Source organism: Anarhichas minor, unplaced genomic scaffold (assembly GCF_050575085.1).
Source record: "Anarhichas minor isolate MPS153535 unplaced genomic scaffold, ASM5057508v1 ptg000100l, whole genome shotgun sequence".
In the NCBI taxonomy this organism is placed as follows: Eukaryota; Metazoa; Chordata; class Actinopteri; order Perciformes; family Anarhichadidae; genus Anarhichas; species Anarhichas minor.
Genome location: NW_027466546.1, coordinates 510,372 through 530,660, shown reverse-complemented (window position 1 = coordinate 530,660; position 20,289 = coordinate 510,372). Strand labels below are relative to the sequence as shown.

The following is a 20,289-nucleotide window of genomic DNA, read 5'->3' as shown; positions in this document are numbered from 1 at the left end:
TAGTGTTTAGTATGCTAGCATTTAGCATGCTAGCGTTTAGCTTGCAGTCCCCCCCCCCCCCCCCCGCTTCTTGTCTTTGTGGTAAAATAGGCTAATCCTGCCCTGCACCTGCCTCTGCTACGCAGATCCAAATATGGTTTCACCTTAAAAGGTTTTACGAAAATTCAATCCGGTATCTTTTCATCTCTTTGAAAATTTCCTCAAACTTCAGCTTCAGGACGGAGTGAAGTTCAGTCGTCTGTTTCCCATAATCCTCGGGGTGTCTGATGATGTGTGCCAGCCAGGGCCGGTTTCTTCTGATTGGACGGTTTTGGAGGGACCTTAAACGACCCGGCGCTCCTCGTCACGTTGATCTCTGGCTTCAGTTAGTTTATATTCAAAGATTAAATTCCCCCGTATGCAATTTGTAACGTCCAATCACAATCTGGTATTTTCTGAAATGAGGGTCCCTTTAAGTCCCTGTAAGAACTTTAAGTAAGTTACTACTACAAAGTTCACGTGTTACTTTAAGATGTTCGATGACTCGGCTCCCCCCTTTGTGGTCAAACCAAGCGAGCATGAGTCACACCAACGAGAACAACAGCCGTTATTGGTTACCATGGCGACAGGAACGGGAAGCCGACCATGGCTGGCAGCAACGTCATCAGGAAGAAATAGTCTCAGCTGTTTGTCTCCCTGAAGTAATGTTTACATCAGTTTATGTTGCTTGTTTTCTGTGTGAGTGTGGACACAGCTGGACTATGAAAGCTGGAGCCACCAGGACCTCGTTGTCCGTTGGCTCCACGCCGGAGAACCTGCAGCTGTTTTGTGTCCAGGTGATGTTTTTTTTTTCCGTTTCCTCTTCTTCCTCTCCGGGCGCTCCGGCTCTCCGGGAGCTCCGGCTCTGATTGTTTGCACATGAGACTGAAAGTGACGAAGAGCTCAAAGATCTGAGTTCTGGATCCGAGAGGTTCAGCTCAGCAGCTCTCAACCAGAAGTGATGCTAACAGAATATAATATTAATAACTATGTTTGTATCAATATGTTTCTACAGGAGCCCAGAGAGGACAAACAGGACACTGACTCTCGAGAGTTCATGTTTTCACTTGGTTGTAATCTGCTTTTTAAGTCCTCGTCTTCAGATGCTTTGATCTCAGAGAACTTGATCAATGGAGTCAGGAACTAAAAACTGAAGCAGAAACAATGTTCACTCTGATGTGATGAAACTCTTTAAAATATCGTTTAGAGTGCTGCAGCTTCGTTGAACTGAAGGTTGAGAGCTGCTTCACTGACGCCTCGTTGTCGTGGAAACCCATAAAAACAGAAGTGTGTGATATTTTTGTAACCTGCCGACTGAAGTATTTGATACTGATCGCGCTGAAGAAACGTCGATAGCTGTTGTAACATGTGACTAAAGGTTTTTAATAAGACGCTGCTTTTTGCTTTTCTTGTTTTTTTTAAATTGTTGCTGAAGTCGTGAAAAAGACGAATGTGAAAAACTGTAAAATAAAATGTGTAAATAGCCGTCGAACTGCAGCGTCTCTCCGACTCCAATCTGATCAGCTATTGGTCCATTTCATGCTTTTAATTTATTGTGACGATATTTATTTCTACTTTGGGTTCCAGGACGTGTGTACAGTGAAGCATTTATGTTCTATTTATGTTACTTGATCAATAAAATTGGCTTTCATCTGTCTAGTTGTTCTGTTGTTTGTGTGTGTAGCCCCGTTAGCATGTTAGCACGCTAGCATCCAAACACCAACGTCGTATGAAAATGACAAACGGTGAAGAATAAAACCAACTTTGAGTCACACGTTTCACTTTATTAGAGAGAATCAGTCCACTTCATATAACCATGAAAACGAGACACCAAGGACACACTAAGTTTCACTCCTCCACCTGGACCTTCTCCTCCACCTCAACCTTCTCCTCCAGGACCTTCTCCTCCACCTGGACCTTCTCCTCCAGGACCGTCTCCTCCACCTGGACCTTGTCCTCCACCTCGACCGTCTCCTCCACCTCGACCTTCTCCTCCACCTGGATCTTCTCCTCCACCTGGACCGTCTCCTCCACCTCGACCGTCTCCTCCACCTGGATCTTCTCCTCCACCTGGACCGTCTCCTCCACCTCGACCTTCTCCTCAACCTCGACCGTCTCCTCCACCTCCTCCTGAAAATAACAGAAGAATTATCAAAAAAAGAAATATATATATTTTATAGGTTTGGCATAATAAATTATTTTAACATAAATAACCTGCTGCATGTTTTCATGTATGATTGAATGTGTATATATGTATACATATATTTATATATGTATAGATATATATATATATATATATGTATATATATACACACATATATACATAACTGTTCTAGTTTTGTTATTGTTTTATGATTGATAATAAACACTTGATTTAAATATGTGCAGCATAAATTAACATTATTATTATGAAAGGTCTTAAAGGAGCAATGACTCATGACTTTTACTTTGGCGGGGCCAGGCTGTGAGTACTTCCTGTCTCTTTGGTTTGATCATCAATGTAAAAGTTCAGAAACCTGGAGCGGAGCAGATTTGTGATCAGCCTCCACCTGTTGCTGCAGCTCCATCACTTCCGGTCGTGCCTGAAAAAAACACAAGAAACAGTTTGAGGTCACTTCCTGCCGTCGGCCAGCAAATCGTGTGACAGACGTTCCAGATGTGACGGACCTGCTGCAGCTGTCTGTCCAGCTGCTGCCGCTGCTCCTGTTCCGCCTGCAGCCGGACGCACGTCTGCTGCATCTGAGACCGCACCTGAGTTATTCAAATATTAGCATTAGCATATTAGCTTTTTATTTTTTTATCTTTATTTTGATGGAATTGTGTACGAAACTGTTGTTATTCTTGATAGTTTGGTGACATTTAATATGTATTTCGCTCCGTATTATTATGATTAAAATGTGGGTTTCTTTCTATGTAGAAGACAATTGTTGAAGGAAAGACCAAGTCCCGAGTCGTGCATCCCGAGTTGTGTGTCCCAAGTCGTGCGACACGTGTCCTGCGTCCCGAGTCCTGCGTCACGAGTCCTGCGTCACGAGTCCTGCGTCACGAGTCCTGCATCCAGAGTCCTTCGTCACGTGTCCTGCGTCCCTAGTCCTTCGTCACGTATCCTGCGTCCCTAGTCCTGCTTCATGAGTCCTTCGTCACGAGTCCTGCGTCTAGAGTCGTGTGACCTGTGTGACGGTTCAGACCTGAGCGAGCTCCTCACTGCAGCTCTGGGTGGCGCTCGCCTCCTCCAGCTGTTTCTCCAGCTGAGCTTCCAGCAGCATCATCTGCTCCTTCAGCTGAGACACAACAGACTCGACGTCTTTAGTCTCAGGAGGACGGACCTGCTGAGTGTCTTCTGTCTCCGTCCTCTTCGACTGAACTTCGTCCTCCAGCAGCTTCAGCTGATCCAGGACCTGTAGACACGACAGAGAGCTCATAAAGGTACAAATATGTTACAACTATGATATTTAGTGAAGAGGGTTGTCTGGGAACCGGAAGGTCAACGGTTCGATCCTCGACTGGTACGTGTCACGTGTCGTAGTGTACCTGAGCAATACACTGAACCCCAGGCTCCCCGGGCGCCTGTCATTGGCAGCCCACTGCTCCCTATATACAGGGATGGGTCAAATGCAGAGACAAATTTCCCCCTTAAAGGGATCAATATAGTATAATAAATAAATTGAATAAGAGTGCAGATTTAAATAATCATCTGATTCACATCAACAGAGAGACTTTAATAAGAGAATATGTTATATATTATTATACAATATTAGATATATATATAATAGATAATATGTTGTCATCAGAACATAAAGAAACATTATTGTGTTTGTTTGATCGCCGGTGAAAAAAAATAATAAAACTAAACAAAACGAATGAAAGTGCGTTTTAATATTTCATTCATCAGTTGTTTTGAAACTTGATGAAGACGATCTAAACTCTCTTCATCGTGTGATGAAGATGAAGAGCATCCTCGTCTTCATCGTGTGATGATGAAGAGCGTCCTCGTCTTCATTGTGTACCGTTTGTTTTTGCCGCTCGGCTTCAGACAGTTTTCTCTTCCAGACGTTTTCTTCTTCTTCGGAGCGTCGCTGTAAAGCCTGAAGCTCCGCCTCCTGTCAGAGAACAACGTTTTTATTTACACGTTTATTGACATTAAGTTGTTGTTGTTGTTCCTGCAGCAGCTTCGTGTTCTGATCAAACTTCGACTGAAACTGAACAACAAAATAATTTAAGAAACTCATTGACATCATCGAGATTATTAAAAATCAAAGATAAAAAACATCTGAGAACATTTCTAATAGTTCATGTCAGCGTTTTTAAGTTTTGTTCTTTATTTCTGTGAAAACGTTCCCAATATCCTGACATTTTTCTGAGTTTTACAACAAAAACTTCAGTAAAAGTTCCTAAAAATATTGTGAATTTTTTTTTGTTTTAAGTTTCTGTGTTCTGAAAAACTTCTTAAACTCTTAAATGAGTTTATAGAAGAAGAAGAAACGGAGTTTATAAACAATGAATCTGAATTGTAGCAAAACAAAGTTAGACTTAATCATTCCTCATGTGAGAAATCATTCAGGAAAATGTTTCCAAGTTAATCAAAGAAAGTCCTGAGTTTCTATAAAATTTTAAAGAAAAGTTATGGAAAATATTTTTATGAAGAATATTCTGAGTTTGTTTCTGTAGTTTGTTGGTTTCGTGTTTTTAACGTGGAGATGCCTGGAAGTTCAAATGCAGGGCATCAAACCTGGTCTTCACTTCAGTCTGGACACGTTTTTAAATAAAATATTTTTTTAAAGTTTACTGTCATTAAAAACAAAGTTCAGACAAAGATCACTCTGATTGATTTTTAATGAACTGACCAGTGCCGCTTTAAGCTCCGCCTCTCGCTGCTCGCTCTGACGCTCTGAAGTGGTTTTGTCCTTCAGCTCCTGAAGAAGACGATGAGACGAAGAAAAGTCTGTAAATCTTTCATCTGTAACTTTATAATAATTAATGAATTAATTCATATTAATAATTATAATTTACAACTAATCTTCAGTTTTTATATTTGGACTCACGATGTGAGTTTGATGAAGTTCATCTTTGAGCTGCTGAAGTTCTTCCTCCAGACGGAGCAGCTGAGAGTCTTCCTCCAGACTGTCAACAACAAACAATAACAACGTCAACAACAAACACAACGTCAACAACAAACATTAAACACAATGTCAACAACAACAAACACAAAGTCAACAACAAACACAATGTCAACAACAAACAACAACAAACACAAGGTCAACAACAAACATAAGAACACAACATCAATAATGAACAACAAATACAAAGTCAACAGAGACGATCTGTGAAACAGCTGAATTATTGAATTTTAACTAAACGTTTAGTTTTATAAACTATAAACTATTTAGAGTTACAGACTCTGAATCAGTCACAACGAGCTCTAATAATAATAATAATAATAATAATAATAATAATAATGGAACAAGTGAGTTTCTTACCTTTCAAACGGTTGATCAGACTCCGTCTCACTTCCTGATTCCTGAAGAAGAGATGAAGAAACGTCACAAAGTCTCAGGTTTACTTAAACTAAACCTTAGACTGTGTTTAGTTTATCTTATAGTTTAGTTTTGATGTCAGATTGAAGGCCTTCACACACCACCTTCTGATTTTGTGTCCGATATGGTTAAAAATGTTGTCCGATGTTATTATTGTAGCGACCCTTGGTCAGGAAAGCTACGAGACGTTATCTTACTTGTGGTCCTTTATTAGCGGACAGTACACAGGCTACTGTGGGTCATAGCCTACGCCAAAACAACAGTTAACATTCTTAACAATCTGCTCCCGGTCATAGACTAACTCTCCACAGGCTAGCAGCACAAACACAACATCCCACCTCACTCTCTCTGCCAATCCAGGTACGCTCGTGTGTGCCACCCACCCCCCATTGGTAGCTAGGATGATTGACAGGCTTCACAGGGCATGAGACCTTCACTGACCTCAGTAATTGCGATAACTAATCTTATGTAGAACTTCTTCCTGTAAACACAATAACTGATAACATAACAGGTCACATAACATTACATGTCACTCAGTCCGTTACATTATTATTAAATATATTAACACAAGAAATTAATGAAAATCATCTTTTCAGCAGTTGAATCTCAAATCGTGGATGTCTTTGAACGCACCATTCTTCACATATGAAACAAAAGGAAACTTTAACTAAAATAATCTGTGATGGATTGACTGTCTGCAGGTTGATGAGCTAGTTTTGTGATGAAAAAGATATTTGCAGACTGATAAAACAATATATAAAAATGTGAAATCAGACATAAAGCTGTTTATATTTGCTATAAATATTTACAAAGTCTGTTTTAACTTTTAGGATTCAGACTAAACGAGGAGTCTATCTGGTGACGTTGGCTGGAGTTTCTGAAGGTTCAACTTTAATCGCTAACGTTACCGTAAGCCAGTGGCGGGCCGTGCATTTTATACCTAGGCCTTCACTGTTGTCCTGCAGCTGAAATACCACCTTATAACCACATGATGGCGCCACAGTTATTATTAGTTTCAAAGGCTGTAACTATGTACGTATTAAATGTACGTACCTATGTACGTACCGTTCGGTACGAGACTTACAATACGTTTGAATAGTACTAGAGCCTCTGGAAAATGCAGAAGCTTAAATTCAGGAAAACATAATATTTTCTGCGCTCATGTAGGACAGTGATTCTCAGCTGGTCTGGCTGTGGGACCCACCATCATTCCTTAATGACAAGTCGCGGCCCAAAGAGATCGCCTTATGATTTTACTTTCACAACTTGAACATTGTACGTACTGCTCTGCAACGTCTTTCCTCGTCTCAGCCCCCTGTGTCATGGTGTGTGGTACATCTCACTCAGTCAGAATGTCCATATTTGATTGGCTGAGCTGCATCACGTGATGTGATTCACTACCCGACTAAGCCTCTGCTGTTAAGTTTCGTTTCACGATAGTCACGTGCTCGCCCACTGACCAATCACAGCACACTCTGCACCTCGCGGCAGAGCTACACATGAACACTGAGCTGCATGTAATGCTGACGTCATTATAGGCCGGCTAGCAGGTGCTGACACGTCAAAGAATACGCCCAACATGTCAAACTAAAGATCTGATTGGTTGAAGAATATGACGATCAACAATATCGTCCCCATTCACTTAAACTGCACATGGATTCACCTGTGAGTCTGCAGGCCTCGGGCCTCTGTTCTTACCTAGAGACACAGAGGTGAAATCTGATTGGATAAAAGCTCTACTTAAAACAAGCTGCACTGGAAGCAGAGCAACTGAGGAAGACAGGAGCTGTGCAATGAGAAAATAAGATAATGGGAAAAATATTATTATAAATGATATAGTGCTGGGCAAGTTAACGCGTTAATTTCGCGTTAACGCATTCATTAATTAACGCTGACAATTATTTTATTGCGCATTAACGCATTTTTTAAATTTATTATAATTTTTATTTTTTTTTTTGAAAGACAAGAGACAATACATACACATAACAACAAGAGGATGACAAGAACAGTGGGATAAAAGCCAGCAAACATCCTATAGTCAGTTGTGTATGTATGTGTGTGTGTGTGTGTGTGTGTGTGTGTGTATTTGTGAACGTGTGTGTGTATGTCCTTGAGCCTTTTGAGATGGGAAAAAAATAATAATAATAATAATAATTAAAAAACAACAGCAACAAAAAACAGGTACGTATTTTTTATTTATTATTATTGTAACAGACTGTCTCGTGTTTATCGTTTTGTATTGGAGATATGATGTCCCTTCAGGGTTGCCGTAGAGAAAAGGCGACTTCCGCTTCTGGTCGAGGGGGGGCAGAAATAAAGAGAGAAGCTGCACCAGCTGTTGCTCTCCCTGGAGACTACTGGACATCGCTGCAGTAAAGTCAGCAGACACTCAGATCTCCGTGGTCAACTCAGCAGACACTTACATGTTAGTGCACCTATATGCTGAAATTCACGGTAAACACATTTAAACGGCACGGATCGGGAGCGAGCGAAGGACTTTGAAAGTTAGCGGAAAGATTAACGTGAGACAACATCCGGTTTCTTCAGACGAACATCCGGTTTTCAGAATAAGATGCCAACAAAGTATGAATTTTAAAATAAAAGTGAGCAATACACTACTTTTGAATTCATTATTGAACTTTGCCATAACAATCCGATTAATCACAAAAAATCCATGCGATTAATCGCGATTAAATATTTTAATCGTTGCCCAGCACTAAAATTATAATACATGTAGTGTATTTAAGAAAACATATTAAATTATAAAATAGATATAGCTTTGTGATTCTGTTTAGGCCAGCAGAGAAGGCATTGCAGGCCCTGACGGCCCACCACTGCCGTAAGCTAACGTTACTTTAAACTAATATTACCCTAAACTAACGTGTGCCCTAAACTATTGTTACCCTAAACTAACGTTAGTTTAGAATGTTAGTTTAGGCTCACATTAGTTTAAGCTAGCCTTAGTTTAAAGCAGACATGTCAAACTCAAGGCCCGTGGGCCGAATCCGGCCCGCCACGTCATTTTATGCGGCCTGCGAATCCGCCAGCAAAAAAAAAAAAAAAGTTAGACTTGATAATAAAAATATCCCCATGGTCAAAATTATGTGATAAACATAGAGAAAGACATAAAAACAGAGAGATAGACAGACAGACAGAGAGAGACAGAGACAGACAGACACAGAGACAGACAGACAGAGACAGACAGAGTGATGTATATATTCAAATATTATTATATCGGTTTAAAAGCAATAGTTAAACAGTTGTTACCTGGACAGCAGCCTGGTTCTCCAGCTGGTTCTTGAGCTCCTGTAGTTCAGAGTCTCTGGACTCCAGGGCCCCCTTCAGGTCTGACGTAAGAACAGCAGGAAAGTCCTGTTATTTACCACAGTGGTTCTGAGACATATGGACGTGATGGAGACTACATTAGTTAGCTACATGCTAACAGAAACACTCACCGCTAACGGCAGCAGCTTCCCGCCGCGACATTTTCAGCTCCGACCGCACGTCCTCCAGTCGCTGCTTCAGAGCGCGCTCAGTGTCGTCACGGACCAGCTGTCAACAACAATAACACGGGTCACTTCCTGTCCGACAGCAGCTCCACTCGACGTATCGGCTGGTAGAATTGACACTTTCTGACCTGGGATCGGGACACCTCTTGCTCGGCGGTGGCCACCTTGGCCTCCAGGTTCTTCCTGCGCTCCTCGTCGGCCTGGAGAGCGTCGGTACGCTCGGTCAACTCCCGACCCAGACGGACACAGTCCTGCCTGAGACGGGCCAGCTCTGCATTCTGTCTGTAGGGTGGGGGGGGGGGGTAGAACATAAATGGATCACTGGGTCCAACAGGACCAGAGTCATGTGACTGAAAGCTAGTTAGAAACAGTCCAATCAGAGAGCTTCATACTCGACACGATGCCTTCATGTCATATTGGACCGATGAGAGAGATTCTACTACAGACTTATTACAGGGTTGGTCTTGTGATGATAGAACTCTGTTAAATATGAGTTTGATTACATTGACCTCATAACAACGACTTGGACGTTTTTGGAGAACTTGCTAGGTTTTATAGCTGCGGCTCGTTGGACCTGAACCGGACCGCTAACCGGACTGCGAACCGGACCGCTAACCGGACCTGAACCGAACCGCTAACCGGGCCCCGACCTACCTGCTCTCGGCCTGGCTGGTGGCCTGGTTCAGGGCGTCCCGGAGGATGGAGTTCTCCTGCTGCAGTCGGGCCAGCTGAGCGTTGGAACCGTTCTCCAGCTGCTCCTGTAGACTCCCGATCTGTCGCAGATCAACGGACAGTTAGCTAAACATGCTACGAAGACAACTTGTCTGTGCCAGCTAACAACCAGTTCACCACAACTCAAGATGTGAGACTTTAAATTCAGTCTTGACATGAAGCTTCCTCTGATCTTCCACTGAAGAATCCAAACTAAACCATACCTTCTGGTTGAGCTGCTGGGTTTGTCTCAGGTGTTCCTGGTTGGCCGTCTCCATTGTGGCCCACATGGCGTCGACCTTCTGAACCTGAGCGCCAAGCTCCGCCTTCAGACGGGCATCCAAAGACGCCATCTTGGATTTCTCTGCACCGAGTTCCTGAAGATGGAAACATGGCAAGTCGTATGACGTCGTGACGTCTCTCAGTGGTTTGTGGACATTTTGAAGCCTCAAGTTCGGCGTTTTGACTGTCGCCATCTTGTTTTTTTAGCAACCAGTGAACAGGAAGTGACCATATTAGGACTGAGGAGGAGTGACGTAGAGACGCCGTATAAGTCTCTGGTAGAGACCTGTCAATCACTGTGTAGCCCCGCCCCTAAAGCATACCCTGCTTTATGGTCTATTTGACTCTAAATGGACCATAATTTACTAAATGAACATCATGCTGTATTGAAGAAGACTTGAAACTAGAGATTGAGACCATAAACTTACAATGTTTACTGAGGTAACAAATCAAGAGAGAAGTAGAGTCATTTTCTCATAGACTTCTATACAACCAGAGTAGTCGCCCCCTGATGGACACTAGAGAGAATGCAGAACCAGAGGTTGTCTCCTGGTTAATACTCTAATCTAACACTCTTAATTAACTGACCAAATATATTTTTGCTACCGTAAAACGCTGATTCACAGTTCTTCATCTAGAATCCTGTGAAATCCTATAAAATAGAGTCAGTTGCCTTGTTTCAAATACTTATATTTACTGTTAATAATTACGTCTGTGTCGTTGTGTGTGATATTGTGATAGCAAATTTCCACTATGACTTATCTATCTGTTTTTTATTGTCTGACCACTCTGTTTTGGCCCTTTTTGTTTTAGTGAGGTTAATGAATGTCAGACATGGTCAGTGAGGGTCCTCTCAGGTTGAGTAGTATTGTGTGTGTGTCTTAATCAGGGGCATGATATTGTCAGCTTAGATGAGGGGCTGAATGGGGATGCAATCAGTGGACGATCCGAACGCTTTCCTTTACCTTGCCGAGCTCTCGGAGGCGGTTCTTGGCGTTGGTGGCGCCGTCCTTCTCCTCCAGCTGTTTCTTCAGACCGGACGGGTCTCCTCTCTGATTGGCCTGAAGGTCAAACACAGACTCAAGGTCACCGCTGGATGAGGTATAATTAAAGAGTTTGGTTGATCGTTATCTCTTGAATGGTTTCTGTGTGACTGTATTGATCCAAGCTGATAAACTAGTTTTTGTTTGTTAGTTTGTTAGTTTTGTGACGTCTGGAGGTGAATGTTCCAATGTTCTGTCTCAGTTGTGTTTACCTACCAGCTGCCAGGAGTCGTGACGAACGCCGGCCTTCTGGTTCAGGACCTCCGTGAGTTTGTGTGTCTGGTCGTCGCTGAGCGTCGCGTTGGACACAGCAGCCAGGAGCTCGCCATACGGCAGCATCATGGAGGAGTCGGTCACTTACAGAAAAAAAACAGGACAAAAAAACCCTCAGTGTTCTGTTTAAATATCTCATAATTTACCTGAAATCCATATCTCAAGTTTACTCACCTGGCTCAGGTTTGTTCTTGGACTTCTTCTTGCTCGCCGTCTCTTTGGGTTCTTCAGTTTTAGCAGCAGAAGGTTCTTTGGTGACTTCGATGATGGCGTTCACCAGGAGAACGTCCACCGCCGTGGCCGTGACCACAACTTCCTTAGCACCGGTTTCCACCACCTTGGCCGACTTCTTCTTCTTCTCCTTTGGCGAGGGCGCCGGAGGGGACTCCATGGTGGCGGCGGTGACCGTGGTGGGTTCCAGTTCAGGTGATGGTTCTGGTTCAGCTGATGGTTCTGATTCAGGCTCAGCTGCAGGTTCTGGCTCAGATTCTGGCTCGGGACTACCCGCCACCTCCGGCTCCTCGCCACCGTCGCTGCCTGGTTCTGAGAGCTTGTTGTCGGGCCGGTCCTCCTTCTTCTTGGCTTTGTTCTTCTTCTCCAAGGTCTTGTCCTTCTTCTTCTTCTCCGCTCTCTGCGGCCGCGTCCGGACGAGCTCGCGGCGCTGTTTGGCCAGCGCCTCCTCATACGACGTCTCCTTCATGGACAGCGTGGACACGAGGGCGATGCCCACCGCAGAGATGAACATGAACCCTCCGAAGACCACGAAGCCGAGTGTCTGCGGGTCGGAGACGTCCATGACCGGTCAGAGTGTCACACAGGAAGTCTGGAGGGTAAAGAAGGATCTTTAGTTCACAACAGGAAGTCTGGAGGGAAAAGAAGGTTCTTTAGTTCACAACAGGAAGTCTGGAGGTTAAAGAAGGTTCTTTAGTTCACACCAGGAAGTCTGGAGGGAAAAGAAAGTTCTTTAGTTCACAACAGGAAGTCTGGAGGGAAAAGAAGGTTCTTTAGTTCACAACAGGAAGTCTGGAGGGAAAAGAAGGTTATTTAGTTCACAACGGGAAGTCTGGAGGGAAAAGAAGGTTCTTTAGTTCACAACGGGAAGTCTGGAGGGTAAAGAAGGTTCTTTAGTTCACAACGGGAAGTCTGGAGGGAAAAGAAGGTTCTTTAGTTCACAACGGGAAGTCTGGAGGGAAAAGAAAGTTCTTTAGTTCACAACGGGAAGTCTGGAGGGAAAAGAAGGTTCTTTAGTTCACAACAGGAAGTCTGGAGGGTAAAGAAGGTTCTTTAGTTCACAACAGGAAGTCTGGAGGGAAAAGAAGGTTCTTTAGTTCCAACAGGAAGTCTGGAGGGAAAATAAAGTTCTTTAGTTCACAACGGGAAGTCTGGAGGGTAAAGAAGGTTCTTTAGTTCACAACGGGAAGTCTGGAGGGAAAAGAAGGTTCTTTAGTTCACAACGGGAAGTCTGGAGGGAAAAGAAAGTTCTTTAGTTCACAACGGGAAGTCTGGAGGGAAAAGAAGGTTTTTTAGTTCACAACAGGAAGTCTGGAGGGAAAAGAAGGTTCTTTAGTTCACAACGGGAAGTCTGGAGGGTAAAGAAGGTTCTTTAGTTCACAACGGGAAGTCTGGAGGGAAAAGAAGGTTCTTTAGTTCACAACGGGAAGTCTGGAGGGAAAAGAAAGTTCTTTAGTTCACAACGGGAAGTCTGGAGGGAAAAGAAGGTTCTTTAGTTCACAACAGGAAGTCTGGAGGGTAAAGAAGGTTCTTTAGTTCACAACAGGAAGTCTGGAGGGAAAAGAAGGTTCTTTAGTTCCAACAGGAAGTCTGGAGGGAAAATAAAGTTCTTTAGTTCACAACGGGAAGTCTGGAGGGTAAAGAAGGTTCTTTAGTTCACAACGGGAAGTCTGGAGGGAAAAGAAGGTTCTTTAGTTCACAACGGGAAGTCTGGAGGGAAAAGAAAGTTCTTTAGTTCACAACGGGAAGTCTGGAGGGAAAAGAAGGTTTTTTAGTTCACAACAGGAAGTCTGGAGGGAAAAGAAGGTTCTTTAGTTCACAACAGGAAGTCTGGAGGGTAAAGAAGGTTCTTTAGTTCACAACAGGAAGTCTGGAGGGAAAAGAAGGTTCTTTAGTTCACAACAGGAAGTCTGGAGGGAAAAGAAGGTTCTTTAGTTCCAACAGGAAGTCTGGAGGGAAAATAAAGTTCTTTAGTTCACAACAGGAAGTCTGGAGGGTAAAGAAGGTTCTTTAGTTCCAACAGGAAGTCTGGAGGTTAAAGAAGGTTCTTTAGTTCACAACAGGAAGTCTGGAGGTTATAGAAGGTTCTTTAGTTCACAACAGGAAGTCTGGAGGGTAAAGAAGGTTCTTTAGTTCCAACAGGAAGTCTGGAGGTTAAAGAAGGTTCTTTAGTTGACAACAGGAAGTCTGGAGGTTAAAGAAGGTTCTTTAGTTCACAACAGGAAGTCTGGAGGGAAAAGAAAGTTCTTTAGTTCACAACAGGAAGTCTGGAGGGAAAAGAAAGTTCTTTAGTTCACAACAGGAAGTCTGGAGGGAAAAGAAGGTTCTTTAGTTCACAACAGGAAGTCTGGAGGGAAAAGAAGGTTATTTAGTTCACAACAGGAAGTCTGGAGGTTAAATAAGGTTCTTTAGTTCACAACAGGAAGTATGGAGGGAAAATAAGGTTCTTTATTTCACAACAGAACACCTCAGAAACTAAAATGTCCGGATCCTATCCTGATCTCCAGAAGATGAACCGTGAAGATTTTAAACCTCCCTGTGCTGTTTCCTGTAGTACATCTACTAAGTACTGTAGTATATTTACTAAGTAATGTAGTACATTTACTAAGTACCGAAGTACTAAGTAATGCAGTACATTTACTAAGTACCGTAGTACATTTACTAAGTAATGCAGTACATTTACTCAGTACTGTAAGTACATTTACTAAGTAATGCAGTACATTTACTAAGTACAGTAGTACATTTACTAAGTAATGCAGTACATTTACTCAGTACTGTAGTACATATAGTAAGTACTGTAGCACGGTTTTAGTTGAGTACTTTTCCTGATACTTTATACTGTATTTATTTATTTATACTGTCAGATTCAGATGTCTTGAGCTAAAAGAACATTTGATGAGTTTATGAAGTATTTTTTTATGATTCTATAATATAATTTCTCATCACGTTCACGTTTTAGACTTAAGAACATTTTGTTCCCAAAACCAAAAACAAACTATCGACTTTTACTATATGAAGTTTTTGAACATCTCAACATATTTTACACAGAACGACGTGTCCGAGTCCACAGTTAACCCACACACACACACACACACACACACACACACACACACCGTTATGTAACTCAGTTCAGTTTCTTCTGAACTCACTTTAAAGAGTTAAAATAAAATAAAAACAGAAGTCACGGTGTTCTTGTTATTTTATCTATATTTTATTTTATATTTAATATAAATATACTTCATAACATGTGAAGCCTGCAGCTTTAAGAGGAGAAAACGTGTTTAAAGCTCCTGAAACATCAAACAGACAGATGTTGTTTTTACAGATGTTTGGTTCATTAAACGTTTATGTCTGCAGCTTCTCTTTAAAACATCTCTTTGTCATAAAAACCTCAAGTCTTCAGTGTGTACTTTTACTTTCAGTGTGTACTTTTGCTGTCAGTGTGTACTTTTAGCTTCAGTGTTCAGCTTCAGTTTAAATGTTCAGTTTGAGTTTAAATATAAAAAGTTGCCCTCACCTCTTCGTTGTCTGTCAGGCTGCAGAGTCGTGGCACTTTCTCTGAACGGGACCTTAAGCCCCGCCCCCTCCACCGGCAGCGCAGCTCTCATTGGTCAGTCAGCAGGTAGCCTCATGGAGCTGTTGTTCTCTCAAAACTACAGATTTGACAAAGTTGAGGTTGCATAATATCATATTTTATTTTTATTGTTTTAAGAATCAAAATGTTGAGTGTTTCCGGTTCACAGTGCTGACTGTTTTATTATATTAGTATAAATGATATTATAGTATACTTCTCTTTACTTACACTTTTATTTTATATATATTTTATTTTTATTTTTTTAAATCTAACAGAATGAAGACAAATGTTATTTTGGATTAAAATGTTTTTGTGTTGTTTTTATTGTGAGAAAATAATAGAAAATGTATAAATTAACAGAAATAATGAATATTTAATTTAATAAAATGAAAACAACTAATAAATGATTATAGATTAAATAACGTTCAAACATTAATGCATCAATAATTATAATACAATTATATAAATTATTATGCGTTTATTTTAATGATAATACTTTTGTACTTAGATTGTGACGTACTTTTACTTCTAATGGAGTATTTCTACACTGTGGTACAAGTATAAGATGTGAGTACTTCTTCTGACCGCCAGAGGAGGAAGAACACGAAGAAGAACCCGCAGCAGCAACAGAAGAAGAAGCAGAAGAAGAAGAGTGTGAGCCGACCTCAGAGCTAGTTAGCAGCTGGCTAACGTGAAGCTAACACTAACGTGATGTCTACGGTCTCTAAAGTGGTTCTGGGAGTTTCTGTGGTTCTGACTCTGAGCACCGTGTCTGCTGTTCACCTCAACCAGTCCTGGGACAGACAGGTAAACAGACAGGTAACCCGGTCTGACCCGAGCTAACGGTCAGCTAACGGGTTACCTGACCGTTAGCTTAGCTGTGGAGGTTAACGGAGCGGTGAGGTCACCGGAAGTTATCGTTTACAATTAAAACCGGACAAGCTGTAAACATTTTAACGTGAAGTTAAACATAAAAACAGAGTCACGCTAACAGATATTCACAACATCCGGTACTGCTTTTCAAAATAAAGGCGTTCAGCGGCAGGTGAAGAGGACAGCGTTTGTTTTTGGAAGAGAGGAGGAGGGGGGGTTCTCCGTTTGATTCTTCTTGTGGTTCTCCGTGTGGTTCACGTGGTATATATATATACAGTGCCTTGCATATGTATTCACCCCCTTTACTGTAAAACCCCTAACAAAGATCTGGTGCGACCAATTGCCTTCACAAGTCACATAATTTGTAAATAGGGTCCAGCTGTCTGAAATGTAATCTCAGTATAAATACACCTGTTCTGTGAAGGCCGCAGTCTGTTAAAGAGCATTACTGAACAAACGGCATCATGAAGACCAAGGAGCTCACCAAACAGGTCAGGGATAAAGTTGTGAGAAGGCCGTCCACCCAAACTGACAAGTCGGACAAGGAGAAAATGAATCGGAGGAGCAACCAAGAGGCCCATGGTAACTCTGGAGGAGCAGCAAAGATCCCCAGCTGAGGTGGGAGAATCTGTCCACAGGACAACTATTAGTCGTGTACTCTAGTGCTGGGCGGTATGACAACAATTTTGTATCAAGGTGTTTTTTAAGATTCTGGCGGTTTCACGGTATATCACAGATTATTATTTATTTTCCATGACTGTTTTTCTATACGTTTATAGAGGCTTACTCTACTGTCAGGAGTACATAGAATATAAAACATGTTAATGTCTTCATGTATGAAGGCTTTTCTTACTATAGGGTGTGCTCGTTTGTTCCTATAATGTTGGGATAGCAGTTTGGCTGAAGTATTGTCGCCCCGGTCAGACGTACCTTGAATCCAGTGTTTTAATCATTGCTCTGAACCCGTCTTCCTCGACTGTCTGTAGCGGGACGATGTCCTTGCATAGCTGGATCGTTATTGCGTTCGTAATGTCGCTCTGCCGCTTGCTTTTCTTGCAGTGCCTCGAGCAAATGTCTCTTCAATCGATGTCTGACCCTTTAGCTTCACTGTTTCACTCGTGCTAACGTTACTGGTCGACTACTTCGAATCCGACGGCCCAGCTCCTCTCTTGGGCACAGACTCTATCGGTGCATCTCCGGTCTGTCTTTGTTCCTCCTGCATCGCTCTGTTCTGTTCTTTAATGTAATGTTACTGTAGCGACGGAGCCTCTCCCAGCTGTTAGCAGACTGTTGTGCTAGCGGGCTAGCTAGCGAGCTGTACCCAGCATGCCGTTCGGCGGTGTAATTTTATAAATGTACAATTATTAGTGTTACAAATTGTTTATGTGTCACAAACTGTTGTGACGTGGTGTTTTGTCCTGTTAAAGAGCGTTAGTTGTGGGTTATTAATTGTTGTGTTATAACCATGATTAGAGGTCCCTCTCAACACACTTAAGACAACTAGCTCCGACCGCAGTGCTCTTGGCTGCGAACAATATATTCTGCTGCCTGTTGAAGAGTGACAGCAGTAGTTTCTATGCACCGGTATGACGATGTGTGAAAAATTAATATCATACGGGAAATTAAAACCGGTATACCGCCCAGCACTAGTGTGCTCCACAAATCGGACCTTTATGGAAGAGTGGCAAAAAAAAGCCGTTGTTGAAAGTGAACCATAAAAAATGTGGGAGACACAGCAAACATGTGGAAGAAGGTGCTCTCGTCAGATGACACCAAAATTGAACTTTTTGGCCTCGATGCAAAACGCTATATGTGGCAAAGCTGGTAGAGACATACCCCAAAATACCTGCAGCTGTAATGGCAGCGAAAGGGGCTTCTACCAAGTATTGACTCGGGGGGGGGGGGGGGGTGGTGAATACATATGCACTAAACACTTTTCAGATTTGTATTTGTAAATAATTTTGGAATCCATATAATATTTCCCCCCACTTCCAAATGGGAGTATTTTGTGTTGGTCCATTACATAAAATCCCAATGAAATTAATTTGAATCTGTGGTTATACCATGACAAAATGTAGAAAAGTCCAAGGGGGTGAATACTTATGCAAGGCAATGTATATACTGTTTATATACAGTATAGTGGTGTAACGGATCACCCCTCCCGGTTCGGATCACTTGTGAACCGCGGATCAATTGAGTATTTCTTTTTTAACAGTTTAATCATCTTGGTGTGTAATACAGTTTTACTGCTGCTGTTCCTGTTCAAGTAACAGGTCCCTGAACAGTGTTTCCCCTAGCTTTACAGCTTTGGGGCGGCGGACACTGACACAAACACTTAAAGGAATCATGGTGTTGGAGCCAAATATGGTGTTGTAAATACAACTGTATTTCTTTGTGTGTACATTGGGTGGCGCTGTATTCATGTCCTGGGCTCAGGTATATAGGTCCTGAAATCGCTGTGGTTGTCAGGTGTTTGACCCCGGAAGGGCAAAGGGTTTTGACTAATGTTAAAACACAAAGTGTGCAGCTTTTCTCACTGCAGTGCATCTTTCTGAGCTTCTGGAAGAACATCTCGTGTGTGCGTGTGTGTGCGTGTGTGTGTGTGTGTGTGTTATAACATAAGGCTATTTAGTTTGTTTAATAAAAGAACAAGGTATAGACCTGTTCTATATGAAAAGTAACCTGAAATGACTTCTGTTGTGATCTGGTGCTATAAAATTAAACAAAATTAACTTGACCTTCAAGGGGGTCCCGGGCGCCCCCTGATATAATGGTAGGGGAAACACTGCTGAATATCAATGCAGAGCATGAGTGAACAGATATAAAGCAGTAGTGTGTTCACGTGAACGGAGCAGCTTAAAAGCATTTAACGGTGAAAGTCATAGCGAGCGGAGGAGCTCGTCTTCATCACGTCTAGAGGCCTAAAGGCATTGAGACGCTGCCGTGTGTGTTTAATATTATCGGGTATTATTAGGGTTAACTTCATTAACGTATAATATACTATATATATATATATATATATATATTAAAAAAAATACTTTTTGTAGAAACAGCTTTCATCGGTGGCTCTTGTGTTGTGTAGCGTCTCCACGAGGGTGTCGTCAGAGATCTGGAGCGACTGCAGAAGAAGAAGGAGAACCTCTGTCTGCTGGAGGAGCAGAAGACTCTGACCTCACAGCTGGAGGAGGAGAGACGACGCAGACAGACGGAGCTCCGCCCACAAGACCAGTGAGAGACAGGTAACCACACAGACGGGTAACGCACCTGTTCACACTCAGAGGACCGTTACCTGGACCTGAAGACTTTTCTGTCCTGTCAGGAGAGTTAGGGTTAACTAAACTCACCCCAAAACCCGATAAGACCCGGAGTTAAGAGTTCTGCTATCGGTACTTTAGAAGTTCTGGAGTGAGACATCCTTTCTCTGTCTCTGTCTTTGCTCGATGGGCGAAGTCGTGCTTTACTCTAAGTTCATGTCCACACGACTACGTTTCTGTTTTAAAACTCTCATCTTCTGCTGTGTTTACAATGAGCGTCTAAACTAGAACAGAGTTATAGAGCACAGAAAACACAAGTTTATATACACAGAGGTTACCTCCTAGTGTAGATGTAAACGACGTGTTCGTCCGTGATTCGCCCCCGATCACGTGATCACAAACAACAGCCTTGTTTACCAATCGACTACCAGGTTAATTCAACATAACTGATTACAGGAGTTGCTGACCTTGTTATCTTTTCTAGCAGCTGTTGTGCAGTTAAATTCTATATTTTATAATTGCACTCCTGTCTATGAGGAGGAAGCAGCTGTTATTTGAGCGATTAGTGAGTTATCAGCCCTACGGAGACGTCTGAAGTGACAGTTTGAGGCTTTGAGGACGATGGACACAAAACAGAGGACTTTTCTTATTGATGCTTATTTTGTTCTGCACAACTTTGGTGAAGTTCACACATAAACTGTAAAGGAACAAAAGCATAAAGAGACTTCAGACACCAGCAGAGATACGAGAGAGAAAACAGACAAGGAAACACGGAGGAAAGAGACGAGCTGATCACCTTTATTGATCCTTAATCTAGTAAACTGATTTGTTAGAGAGAGACAGACGGACTTGTGACTAAGTCTGAAAAATAAAACTTCTAAAACTTTCCACTAAATGTGTCTGAGTGAGTTTTTAGAGGAATATCTTAAGTATAAAACACGACCTTTGATTATTAAAGACTACTTCATTACTCTGTCATATTTTCTG

General features: G+C 42.2%; 2 protein-coding genes across 8 annotated transcripts; one reads left to right on the top strand and one right to left on the bottom strand.

Moving 5' to 3' along the window:
- Positions 1 to 1,781: 1,781 nt before the first annotated feature.
- On the bottom strand, positions 1,782 to 19,604 carry rrbp1b (ribosome binding protein 1b). Of its 7 annotated transcripts, none has more exons than XM_076082713.1 (21): positions 16,979 to 17,581; positions 16,533 to 16,676; positions 15,119 to 15,254; positions 11,545 to 12,193; positions 11,314 to 11,453; positions 11,020 to 11,115; positions 9,997 to 10,149; positions 9,716 to 9,834; positions 9,190 to 9,343; positions 9,008 to 9,104; positions 8,820 to 8,899; positions 7,216 to 7,250; positions 5,994 to 6,033; positions 5,496 to 5,536; positions 5,061 to 5,139; positions 4,863 to 4,931; positions 4,026 to 4,118; positions 3,207 to 3,416; positions 2,686 to 2,769; positions 2,535 to 2,600; positions 1,782 to 2,148 (listed from the first exon to the last, which is right to left on the bottom strand). In XM_076082713.1, the coding sequence occupies exons 4-21, from the start codon at positions 12,164 to 12,166 to the stop codon at positions 1,867 to 1,869; spliced, it is 2,460 nt and encodes an 819-aa protein (XP_075938828.1). In that variant the 5' UTR covers positions 12,167 to 12,193; positions 15,119 to 15,254; positions 16,533 to 16,676; positions 16,979 to 17,581; the 3' UTR covers positions 1,782 to 1,866. The 7 variants fall into 7 exon arrangements, with proteins under 7 accessions (XP_075938828.1, XP_075938831.1, XP_075938832.1 ...); XM_076082716.1 differs by lacking the exon at positions 16,979 to 17,581 and adding an exon at positions 16,902 to 16,919; XM_076082720.1 differs by having other exon boundaries at positions 2,008 to 2,148; positions 2,466 to 2,600; positions 16,979 to 17,597.
- Positions 15,796 to 19,280, top strand: pet117 (PET117 cytochrome c oxidase chaperone). The gene is made up of 2 exons (XM_076082723.1): positions 15,796 to 15,982; positions 19,131 to 19,280. Exons 1-2 carry the CDS (start codon positions 15,887 to 15,889, stop codon positions 19,278 to 19,280), a joined length of 246 nt encoding a protein of 81 aa, XP_075938838.1. The 5' UTR covers positions 15,796 to 15,886.
- Positions 19,605 to 20,289: the final 685 nt, after the last annotated feature.